The sequence below is a fragment of the Chanodichthys erythropterus genome, chromosome 15 (assembly GCF_024489055.1).
Source record: "Chanodichthys erythropterus isolate Z2021 chromosome 15, ASM2448905v1, whole genome shotgun sequence".
Classification (NCBI taxonomy): Eukaryota; Metazoa; Chordata; class Actinopteri; order Cypriniformes; family Xenocyprididae; genus Chanodichthys; species Chanodichthys erythropterus.
In genome coordinates this window covers 32805207-32818253 of record NC_090235.1, presented here as the reverse complement: position 1 = coordinate 32818253, position 13047 = coordinate 32805207, and the positions used below count along the sequence as shown (strand labels likewise).

The 13047-nt window shown below is 35.4% G+C and overlaps 1 protein-coding gene across 7 annotated transcripts in view; it reads right to left on the bottom strand.

Moving 5' to 3' along the window:
- rims2b (regulating synaptic membrane exocytosis 2b) overlaps window positions 1–13047 on the bottom strand; it is a 175980-nt gene that overhangs the window by 149263 nt on the left and 13670 nt on the right. For all 7 annotated transcript variants that reach the window (XM_067361808.1, XM_067361809.1, XM_067361804.1 and 4 more), the window contains exon 3: window positions 539–749. In XM_067361808.1, coding sequence (XP_067217909.1) covers window positions 539–749 — 211 coding nt within the window. The remainder of the gene's footprint in view (window positions 1–538; window positions 750–13047) is intronic.

Here is a 13047-nt window from a genome sequence, read left to right as displayed (position 1 = left end):
CATATAGTCTGATATTTTAATTCTCACTGCAGCAGCAGTTTATTTCTGCCTTGTAAATGTATTTAAATTCATGATGTTTTTCATAAAGTTTGATTTTTCATAGAAGTGAATCAAATTGACAAATCTGAAGAATCAAACTCTGGATCAAACCCTGAGTTGACAGAGAATGTTTATACCGAGCGCTGTAAACCTGCTGAACCTGATCTAACTCAGATTTGAAAGGTTTTGTCAACTCTAAACTTACTCTAAAACTCAGAGTTTGTTCAACCAGCTTCATGCAACAGGCCTCAGGAGTTAGGGAGACACTCCGATATTTGAATGTTTTGAGGCTTTATTTTCTTTTAACATTTCAGCACCCTCTTGTGGTCAAGGGATTAAATGTCTAAGTTCCTGTTTAGTAAAAAAAAAAAAAAAAAAAACACTATATGAAATGTCAAAGTTGAACAGAAGATATAGAGACACAGGGCCACATACAGTTAACAGGGTTTTTATACAACTTATCTACAGACATTTACGATGAGAGAGGAGTCAGACGTACTTTGTTGGACCGGAGAGAGACGCGTCCTCCACAGCGTGCGCAGAACTTAGTTTGGCAATAAGAACAGACGTGGCCGCAGCCATCGGCAAACTTGGTTTTGTGGCAGATCCCACAGGTGGGTGAGTCTCCCTTCTGCTCCGGATTCTTCTGAGCCTCCTCTCCGATCTTCTTCACCTGGTCCTTATACATCTCAAACTGCTGGTGTAACTTCCTGTGGAGAGCAGAAAGGGACATTTAGGTTTGGGTCATTTTAGTATTTTCTTATAATTTTCTTGATTTACATTTGGGGAGGAGAGTCAGGTATGAAGAGCTGCTCCTGGATCAGTCTGAGAATACACTTACACGACAACGACGTACTAAAAACATGTAAAGTTTTCCTACATTAAGTGACACGATGACGTAAAGGCTGGTAACCCATACTCGGAATTTGTCCATCCACGTTAGTGCACACACATTAGGAGCCGTGAGTAATGAACACACACACTGCAAAACATTGGACACGTACACCCGGAGCAGTGGGCAGACATTTGCTGCGGCGCCCAGGGAGCGATTGGGGGGTTTGGTACCTTGCTCATGAGCACCTCAGGCAGTTTCCTGCCAGTATTGAGAATCAAACCGGCAACCTTTGGGTTACCAGTCTGACTCTCTAACCATTAGGCTATGACTAATAAATCATTATCAAAACGATCCCTTTTCACATGGATCTGCAAAAACGACTAAAAACGCTGTATTATGCATGCCAGGCCAGTAGTTGGCGATATCACTTTGAGAAGAAACACTACGTGCCTATAGACTGAACACATAATACACATGCGCATGACATCATTGTTTTCACAAATTTGTGTTCATGTAGTTTACAAAGAGATGTTAAATATTCTTTTCAAAAACTTGCACTTTGAAAACAAAAAAATTTGCATTTTCAGGCCCCAAAAATACAAATGTTGTGTAAATAAATGGCCAAAGCGCATAAAACGTTTTTAGTTGAAAACACTGTAAACGGCTCATGAGTTTGTGTTGTGACAGGTTTGTCACCTGTTCATTAACATTGATGCAAAACTGAGCAGGTAAATGAGAATAATTCAGCCAAGAAGTGCTATTATGATCAGAATACCCAGAAAAGTTACTGCAAAAAAAAAAAAAAAAAAGACCCAGTTGGTTACACAATAGGGTGTCTTTTCAGTTAAAACAAGAATAATTTTGGTCACACTTTAGATTAGGATTCAATTCTCTATTACTCTAAAAAATGCTGGGTTAAAAACAACCCAAGTTGGGTTGAAAATGGACAAACCCAGTGGTTGGGTTAAATGTTTGCCCAACCTGCTGGGTAGTTTTATTTAAACCAACTATTATTTAAAAATTGCTATATGGCTAGCTTAAAATGAACCCAAAATAGTTGGGAAATTAAAAACCAGATGCAATTAGAGACAACAATAATGGACAAAAGGTGAATGTTTATTAATAAGCTTTAATATTTTATTAATATAAATTTAATAGTTTATTAATATAAATTTATTAATAAGCAATTTAATAAATGTTTATTGTTTAATAATTATTCATTGAACATTAATAAATGTTCATTTCCAACATACTTTGGGTTAATTTTAATTAAGCAATACAGTCATTTTTAAACAATAGTTGAGTTAAATAAAACTACCCAGCAGGTTGGGCAAACATTTAACCCTACCGCTGGGTTAAAACAACCCAATTGCTGGGGTTGTCCATTTTCAACCCAACTTGGGTTGTTTTTAACCCAGCATTTTTTAGAGTGATTTTGCCTCAATAAACTCCTTATTACTACTTATCAATAGTTAGTAAGAGTCTTATTCATACATTTTTGTGTGATCTGCTTACACCTAACTGAGGGGTTGACCTTTATGCTTTCTTTCTTCAATTTCATACGAATCAAACAAATTGATACAAGTTCACAGAAGTGTAAAATATTTTTTTAATGAGATTGGTTTGGAATTTTCATTCCTGCTGTAGTCTCTAGCTGACAGCTCTCCAACAAATGTGAGATTTGCAGTTTCATTGCCTTGAAAAAAAGTTACAAGACACTAATTTGTACTAGTGTTGTTACTGTTATCTAGAATAAAACAATTTTTTGTTAATTAAAATAAAGCTGAAATAAAATAAAATATAAATATATGCATAGAAATGTGGCCTTGGCAAATAACTGAAATGAACAAGTTTAAGATAGAGTACTAAAAACTAAAACTGAAATAAAAATAAAGCTAAATAGAAAAAATAGAACTTGCAAAAACACTTAACAAAATTACAAAAATGAAAACTGAAAATATAATAACAAATGCTAATTCACAATATTAATAAATACTATAATCATATACAAAAATAACTGTTTTGTATAAATTTCAAGTGAAAAGTGCAAATAGAATATATAAAACAATATAAGCGTTTTTTTTTTTTTGCAAGGTGTTGTCAAAAACCTTAATTGTTTGGCACATGAGTGTTGTGGTTCTTTGGGTTTAAGAGAGCACTAGGGGTGTAAACATGACCTTTATTAAGTTCTTTATTCAGTAGTAATTGCATTAATATAATAGGCTTTAAACTCTGGGTTCATTCCTCCTATTCTACATTCATCAGTCAAATCAAGACAGTAACAACTGACAGGATGCGTCTAATACTTGTGTCTAATACTGTTCCAGTTTGACAAGATCCAAATCTAATGCAGACAGACTCAAATCAATAATTTATCCAGAGAAAACACTTACTCATCAGATGATTATTGATCCAGAGGGTATTTTCCATTGTTTTTAAGTCACATGGGACAGTGAAGTATGTGACAGGGACGGGTTTTACTGTACATGCACTACAGATCATGATATTTAGTTTGAGCCCTAGCAAATCAATAATGTTCCACAGTGAAACTATCTGACATTGTCTCTCCACAAGAGTACATGAATATCCGCTATCATCGGTCACGTATGGCTAATGGACTGAACATGTTGGGTTGACTTGCAATTTGGTAGATTGATGAAACGCTCCATCCAACAAAAGAAAAAACAAAAAAGAAGAAAAAAAACTTGAGTACACACATACTGTTAGCAGGGTTTACCTGTTTGTGCGCATAGATGCACTTTTTTTAACTTATCATCCTCATCCTCTAATCACTCCCATTATAAAGCTTGGACGAGCCAGGATATTTTTAATATAACTCTGATTGTGTTTGGCTGAAAGAAGAAAGTCATATACACCTAGGATGGCTTGAGGGTGAGTAAATTATGGGGTAATTTAAATTTTTGGGTGAACTATCCCTTTAAGTAGCTACTTTTGAACCCAGAGCATGTCTTTACGTTAATTTCATTGCAGGGTCATTGAAAAACTCTTCTAAAGGCTCACTCCATCGTTAGTTCTGACTTGTGACACGATACACAATGATAGTTGGGTGATTTTCCCTCTCCACTTCCTGTGAAGTGATGTAAAGATGTTCCTTTATTCCCTATGCCATTCGCAGTGCCCTTCGGACTGAACATGTTCGCTCAATTTGGATTGGAATCTCACTTACAGGTGCCCTAGAATTAAAAATTGAATTTATCTTGGCATAGTTAAATAACAAGAGTTCAGTACATGGAAATGACATACAGTGAGTCTCAAACTCCATTGTTTCCTCCTTCTTATATAAATCTCATTTGTTTAAAAGACCTCAGAAGAACAGGCGAATCTCAACATAACACCGACTGTTACGTAACAGTCGGGATCATTAATATGTACCGCCCCCAATATTTGCATATGCCAGCCCATGATCAAAGCATTAGACAAGGGCAGGACATCTGGATGTGCACAGCTGAATCATCAGACTAGGTAAGCAAGCAAGAACAATAGCGAAAAATGGCAGATGGGGCAATAATAACTGACATGATCCATGATAACATGATATTTTGAGTGATATTTGTAAATTGTTTCGTTAGCATGTTGTTAATGTACTGTTAAATGTGGTTAAAGTTACCACAGTTTATATTCACGGAGACAAGAGCCGTCGCTATTTTCATTATTAAACACTTGCAGTCTGTATAATGCATAAACACAACTTAATTCTTTATAAACCTCTCCAACAGTGTAGCATTAGCCGTTAGCCACGGAGCACAGCCTCAAATTCATTCAGAATCAAATGTAAACATCCAAATAAATACAATACTCACATAATCCGACGCATGCATGCTGCATGCATGACGAACACTTTGTAAAGATCCATTTTGAGGGTTATATTAGCAGTATAAACTTTATTTATGCACTGTTTAAGGCAAGCACGAGCTCCGTGGGCGGAGAGCACGAGCATTTAAAGGGGCCGCAACCTGAATCGGCGCATTTCTAATTATGCCCCAAAATAGGCAGTTAAAAAAATGAATAGAAATAAATCTATGGGGTATTTTGAGCTGAAACTTCACAGAAACATTCAGGGGACACCTTAGACTTATATTACATCTTGTAAAAAAACATTCGATGGCACCTTTAAGATGGTGGAATACCCTGTGAAGTTCACATCGCAGTCCATTTGCAGTCGAATGGAACACACCTCATGTTGTGATCCAGTCATTTTGACCCAGAGACGATTTTCCTTTTGCTGAAAATACTAGTTAAGACTCAGAGAGGATTTTCTTTTTCTCAAAAATGCTAGTTAATGTTATCACATTGGACCAAAACTTACTGTCTTTGCTCACACAGGGCATAACAACTTCCCAAATTTTTTTGATAAGTTTTGTACTTTTGGGAGAATTTTTTCCCACTTTGTTACACTTGCGTTCCTGGCTATCAAAAAAAAAAAAAAAAATGCTTATAAATCTCTCATTATGCTATGTTGGAGTCAATCTTTTTTCAACTTGTTTTCTTTAAATCAGCACAGGTTTTGTATTTGGAACTGACTGATTGTAGGCCTCACTGATCTGAGCTTATGCACCTCATAAGTGAAAAAAGAGTGAAAAAGTTAATAATTTGAGTGAAACTTAATTTACTTAAGTTTATTCACCTCAAAAAAAAAAAAAAAAAACCTGAGGTTTTTACTCTCAGATCAATGAGGCCTATGATCAGTCAGTTCCAAAAAAGAAATACAAAATCTCTAATCGAAAGAAAACAAGCTGACAAAAAGATTGAATCCAGTATTTGATGATAATATAACGTAATGAGAGATTTAAAAACATTTTTTGATGGGGAACTCCAAATTAAGTGAAGGATTTTTAGCACAACACAAGGGAACTAGCTACTTTTAGCGGCATGAATTGAAGCCCCTGCACTGTACTTACGGCTTTGGCTCCTCCTCACTGGGGGACTTTGACTGGGGCTGAAGAACATTACTAACCAGCTCAGTGATTCCACTGAAAGGGTTCCACCTGTTCAGACAAGCACAGCAACATCAAGTGGCAACGAATGTGTTTTCTCTCTATCCCGCTAACTCTTCGCATTTTGTGGAACTACACCAAGGAATCCCAAAACATTTTGTTCAATTTTGCTTTAATCGCAAATGTTTGCTACTGAATAAGTTGAACCTTCTAGCTGTTTCTCTCTATTTAAAGAAATAGTTCACCCAAAAATAAAAAAGCATCATTTACTCACCTTCATGTCACTGCAAACCTGAACACAATAGGACATGTTGAGTTTACGCAGCTGTTTTTCGGCTTGGACATTTTGTCTAATATCTCGTTTTGTGTTCCATAGAAGAAAGTCAAACAGGTTTAGAGTGACATGATGCTGAGTAAATGATGGCAGAGTTTCATTTTTGGATGGATTATCCCTTTGAGATTATCAGCAATAGCTCCTGATTTATTATTGAACAATAACTGTCAGGCCACAAAATCTGTAATGTGAGAATGTTATATTCTCATAATGGGAATATGGCATGTTGGCAAATTGTACACTTGGGAAATTGTACACTCAATGTCCAAAGAGAAGAGAAAATATTGAAAAAGCTCATCCTTTGATGTCAGTAAGAAATTTTGTATTAATATTTCTATTCAGCAAGTATTAAATTGACAGTAAAGACATTCTATTTTAAATAAATGCTGTTCTTTTGAACTTTATATTCATCATGTGATCCTGAAAAAAAAAAGTAATATTTGTTTGTGGAAACCATAATAAGCAGCACAACTTTTTTCAACATATTAGAATGATTTCTGAAGGATCATGTGACACTGAAGACTGGAGTGATGAAGCTGAAAATTCAGCTTTGCCATCACAGGAATAAATTAGATCTTAAAATATATACAAACAGAAAAAAAGGTATTCTAAATTGTATCAAATAAATGAAGGAGAACATAAAAGACTTTTCAAAAATCTTACTGACCCTATTTTTTTTTTTCCAGGAGTGCATGCAGCGTACTTTAAAATGTCATTACATTGTAAAAACAAAACAATTTTCTAATGCACTACACTGCAAAAACACTATCTGCAAATAGGATAAGACAGTAAAAAACATTCTTAAAGATATAGTCTCTTAAAAACAAATTTCAGTTTTATTTCTCAACTAAACTGATCTTGTTTGAAGGATGTTTAAATAGTTTTACTGGAAAACAAGAGTGTAATACAATAGATCAGTGATCAGAGAAATGGCAGCATTAACTAAGGATGGAGAAAGAAGCCACAATACGAAAGCAGGTGATTTTGAATCACAAGAGGACAGTAGTTCTGTATACTGGAGCACTGTGGAGGAGCAACTGACCAACTACGTGTACATATGGGTCACTACAGCAACACAAAATTGCTACTAAATGTACAACCCAAAGGTTAGTAGGATGAGAAAGCAGGAACAGTTTCAGTAAATCAAAGTAAGAGTTGTAAAATACATCCAGTAGGGAAAAGGGAACTACAAGGGCTAGTCCTGAGTTTTCAGCTAGAACATCATAAAGCCAAATAACTTATCAAAGGGCAGCTCTGAGGGATGTATCATAGACAGCAAAGGGCGAAAAAGGAAGACTGAAAGCTCAAAGTACGCTGAAAGAATTTGCTTTTACTCACTGAGCTGGTTGAGGCTTTGTGTCTTCTTTAGGAGGTTCCCTAAAAAGATATGTTCAACAGCTCAGCACACACAAAACATAAGACAAAATCAAAAACTGACAAATCATAAACAAATTAAATTATGGCATAATGAAGTTAGAAAACTAATAAAAGTAAATAAAAATATATTAGGGTTGCCAAAATAATCTGCCAAATTGTTAAATATTATTATTATTATTATTAATAATAATAATATTTAATGACATTTGAGCATAATTTGGTTAACCTTTACCAATTATGACTTGTCACAGAATAAAAAAGAAATAAGGTAACTGCAGCTTTTTATCTCACAATTTTGACTTCTTTTTCTTGTAACTGTGAGTTTTTATCTCAAAATTTGGAGTCTTTTTCTCACAATTGTGAGATATAAACTCACAATTGCGTGTTATAAAGTGTGAATTGCGAGATATAAAAATATTTTTTTTTACATTTGTGGTCAGAATTATTGGCAATTATTGGAATAAATATGAACAAAGAAGCCTGTGAAAATAAATTTGGATTGTTAATCCTTTGGACCCTTTATTTAAAAAAAAAAAACCTTTCGTTGAAGTAAAACAATTGAAAATGGGGAAAATCTCATTATGAAATAAATGTTTTTTCTCTAATACACATTGGCCACAATTCATGGCATCTTTTTATTCAATACTTTTTGCAACCTCCTTTTGCCAAGATACCAGCTTTGAATCTTCTCCTAAAAGTTTTGATGAGTTTGGAGAACACCTGAGAAAAGATCAGAGACCATTCCTCCAGAATCTCTGGGAATTTCCATTGTATCAGTCCATGTTGATACAATCTCCTCTTCAGTTTTCTATGGTCAGGACACTTGGACGGCCATGGCAGAACCTTCATTTTGTGCTCAGTGACCCATTTTTGTGTTGATTTTGATGTTTGTTTTGGATCATTGTCCTTATGGAAGATCCAACCATGGCCCATTATAAGATTTTTTTTTTTTTTTTTTTTCCCTGATGGTATTTGATAGAATCCATGATGCCATGTCTCTGAACAAGATGTCCAGGACCTCCAGCAGAAAAATATGCCCAGAACATTAAAGATCCAGCAGTATATTTAACCACACACATGGGGTACTTTTTTTATCAGTGTACACCAAACCCATTGTTCCCTGATGGTGGAAATTTGAATTTCTTACAGCCACTTTCTATTTTGTGAAGCTCAACAATCTTTCGCAGCACATCAGATCTATATTCTTTGGTTTTACCTAATGTGATGGATGATTAAGGGAATTTCGCCTTTTGTGTTACCTCATATTTATATAAATTGACAAGTTATAAAGTTAGAATTGCATTGAATTTATAACTCATAAATTGCAAGTTTATATCTCACAAACATGAGAAATAAAGTCAGAATTGTGAGTTTATATCTTTATTTCTCACAATTGGGAGAAATAAAGTCAGAATTCCAAACTAGCAGTGCTGAGAAATGAACTCAAAATTGTGAGATTATGACCTGGTTTCACAGACATTGCTAAACCAGGATTAGGCCTTAGTTTAATCAGGACATTTAAGTAGCTTTTTTAAACCTGCCTTAGAAAAAAAAAAAAAACATTAATGCTGTGCATCTTGAGACAAAACAATGGCACTGACATATTTTAAGATAAGTCAGTACAAGTTGCTTTCAGGTAAAACAGCTCAAATATGCATCTGGGACTAGGCTTAAGATTTGTCTGTGAAACCGGGGGATAAAAACTTGAAATTAAAAGTCACAATTACCTTTTTTTTTTATTTTATTTTTTTTAGCTTCTGTGGTATTTAATTATCATCAAAGGTTATGAAGTCTGAAATGTAGGCTGGATATGGATGTTTGGTGTTCCTCTGATAATTCGGATGGTACGTAAGTGTGCTGGAGATTCCACACATGAGGACTGTATTGAAAAAAAAAAATAGTACTAAACCCACTGCAGACGATGTAGTATTTTTGCCATTAAAATTAAGACAATCTCTTATTAGAATAAACTTTATTTTACAATGGAAATAATTTTGTTAATATATTGTGATACAAAATTAATCAAATTCAACATTTGAGATAAATTCATGAGATCAATAAAGAATGACAGCTTCAATAAATAGGTAGATGATTATAAAAATAAACATGAGTCATGTGTGTACAGAAAAAAAACAAAATTAATATAAAATTCATATGCGTGTTTTGGTATTGTAATTAACATGAAATTAATCTTTAATCTGAAGACCTTTTTTGTAAAACCCCACAAATAATAATTTGTAAAACACACCTGACCTAAATATACACAGATCACATATCCACAGTGCTCAGGAGACTGTACAGTACTGTACTATTTCTGCAACATATGCATACTCTATACAATATTATGCTCAAATATGCAGCATACTGTACAACCAGGATGTTCTGCATGGAACACCATATCCCACAATGCAATGTGCTCAACTTGGCCTTCCATTTCCTGTCTGATGAATACATTTATTATATTAGTATTTATACCTCAGCTTGTAGAAAAGCTACTTGTGATGAATTTTGATTCATTATGTGGCTCTTTACCACTTGTATTTTTTGGTGGTTGTCAGTGTATTACAAAGGTACAAATCGCATTTTAGTACTATGTTGGTAATATTAACATTATATCAGTTAATGAAATATATTTTTTTACTGTAAATTTAAAGACAATTTGTAAAACCTAAAATAATGCTACTGTAGTTTTAAAGTAATATTTTGGCAACCACAACTCGCATTTTTTTAATAAAGTGTTTGACTGACAAAATTTAAGATATTTTACACATAACATAAAAAAGACAAAACAACATTTTTTAAGATCATAACTTTACTCCACTCACTACACAAACGAGCAACATTAATGTGGAATATCATCCTTTTAAATCACATGCAAATGTAAAAACTTACAATTACTGTACTGTTGTTGTATAGTCTGTGTAAAAAGGACCATACTTGTACAGCAACTTTTAAAATGGTTACTATAAGTGTTAATCCTGTTACACAACAGGTCTAACATAAGACTGATTACTTGAGACTAAGTTCTCGTAAAAGGTCTCATATCACAGAGATGAGTTTATAGCATCACGAGGGGAACAAGGAAATTACCAGACTTTAATATGGAAATATTTTATGGTCAAAGAGCAATCAGTCCTCTGTGGAAATCCCAGTGTGAGTTTGGCCAGCTAAACACTGTGCCTTTCAGAACAAGTAAAGAGATTACAACCTGTGATTAGCCAATCAGCACTGGCCATTCTAAATGCCTGACACTAAGTCCTAATACAGTGCGGCTCTGATGCAGAGATCAAGTGCACTTGCACCACTGTAGCATTGTACACGGTGTGTTTAGGATTGTTATTGTGTAAGAAATTACACGTTCGATCTCCAAACAGATCCTCCATGCTCGCCTTGCAGTGCAAGATGAAGCTGGAGGATTCTCACAATTGCATGTCTCATCCAAGGCTTTGGAAGTTATTTTGAAGAGTACAACCATTGAGGGGATTTTCAATCTCTTTTGAAAAATATCACTTTGTCTTTTTGGACCTGCTTTAAATTCTCACGGTGCTTTGCAGTAATTCTGTGGACACTGTGATCTCTCAAATCCAGAACACAAGCAATATCCAAAGTCAACTGACCAGATTTAGTCATTTTGATAATATCCTCTTCTGTTGCAGAGGACAGTTCCTTCCTCTTGGTCATTTTCACTAAAACCCACAAAATAACATTCCAGATGAAATAATTATTAATTAGTTGTATACACCAAGCAAAATCTTTTATGCATTTTTAATATTATGTTTGAAAAAGGCCGGAGATGTCAATCACTTTTGGCACTTCATAGAGTGAGGCTCCAAAACTGAAACTAGCAATATTTGCTCAGCTAATATTTTGTTCAAATTTCCAGGAGAAAACCACATCTAATGTTGCTCATGTTATATACTGAATCTAATGGCTATTAAGCAGCATTAAAAAATCCCAATGATCTCCTGCACACAATAAGGAAAACAGGCATATTCTGTGCTTCAGCAAAGTCCTTAGTGTAAGTTCTGAATGTTGCTCAGTGTCTAATTCCATGATTCTTTGAGTGCTGGGGGAGGGGGTGTCTGACTGAGAGCTTCAGACGCCACAACCTATTCATAGAAGCATGAGTATGAAAAAAGGCTTGGTCACATACATGCAACTCACGTACACATACATATAATACAAACCAGTAGAGTGTCTGTGGCGACCAGAGCGGGCGAGAGCCGTGAGGGAACGGCGCGAGGCAGGGTGCAGTGGCGCACGCCTGTAATCCAAGCTACTGGGAGGCTGAGGCTGGAGGATCGCTTGAGCTCAGGGCTTCTGGGCTGCAGTGGACTATGTTGATCGGGTGTCCGCACTAAGTTCGGTATCGATATGGTGCTCCTGAAGGAGCCTGGGACCACCAGGTCGTCTAAGGAGGTGGGAACCGGCGAACGTTCAACAAAACTTTAATATAAAATAAACAAAGAACAAAACGAAAGTAATGCCGGCAGACCCTCGCGGACGTCTGCCGGCCACACAAACATAATAAAACATAAAATAAAGTCCAGGCCTGGTCCTCTCTCGTCCTTCACAGTCGTCGCTCCTCCTTTTATGCTCCCGGAGTTCCTCCGTGAGAGACTCAAGGCCGGTGCGCCTCCCAGGTGATGCTCATTATCACTTGCGTCACCGGCCTCGCGCCGTTCCCTCGCGGCTCTCGCCCAGTGTCATACAGTGAGCTGCTTTGCCATCTACTGTCTACATAGGCAGCATCCTTCTATTAGAGGCAATGTCTCATTTGAAACACTATACTTAAGTTACAACATAAAAATGCAGTTCTTGAAAATGCAGTTCCTAACAAGTATCTAAAAGGGACTGCAGAGGTTGTCGGGGACTATAATTGCACTCTTGCAAAGTATTCTAACTCAAACTTTCAGGGAAAATGTTTTTAAATAAAGATTGAAAGAGTTTTCTGAAGCTTAATGGTGGAGACTCTGAAGTTGTGATTGTGATGTAGTTTGTTTATAGCCTATGTTTAACTTTTTACTTGTATTTAGACTTCAAATTTCATTAAAGGTTCATTTCTGAAGATTATCATGATGAACAAAACATGTAAGAATCATACATTTTTTTAGTCATAGAGCTTATTTTATACAATAATCATCACTGCAGCACTCTATAGAGATTGGTGTTAGCATGTTGCTAAGCTAACTAGGTTCTGGAGCACAGCTAAACTCAGGCTAAAATATTCGCTTGGCCAGACCAATTCAGACACAAAAGTTTTAATGCAGTTTGAATGGAAAAATAATGTGGCTTTCTCTGTTGAATGTAACATTTAAAGCAACAGTAGCTAACAGTAGATGAAACTGCAAATCCCAAAACAACTCAGTATAACAGTATAAAGACAGAGCCTATATTATTTATAAATGTATTATATTATACATACATAAACAAAAAGGTCACACATTTTTATTAAAATGTTAAGTAGATTCATTAAGTGTCTAAGTTTATCTGAACAGGCAGCCAAT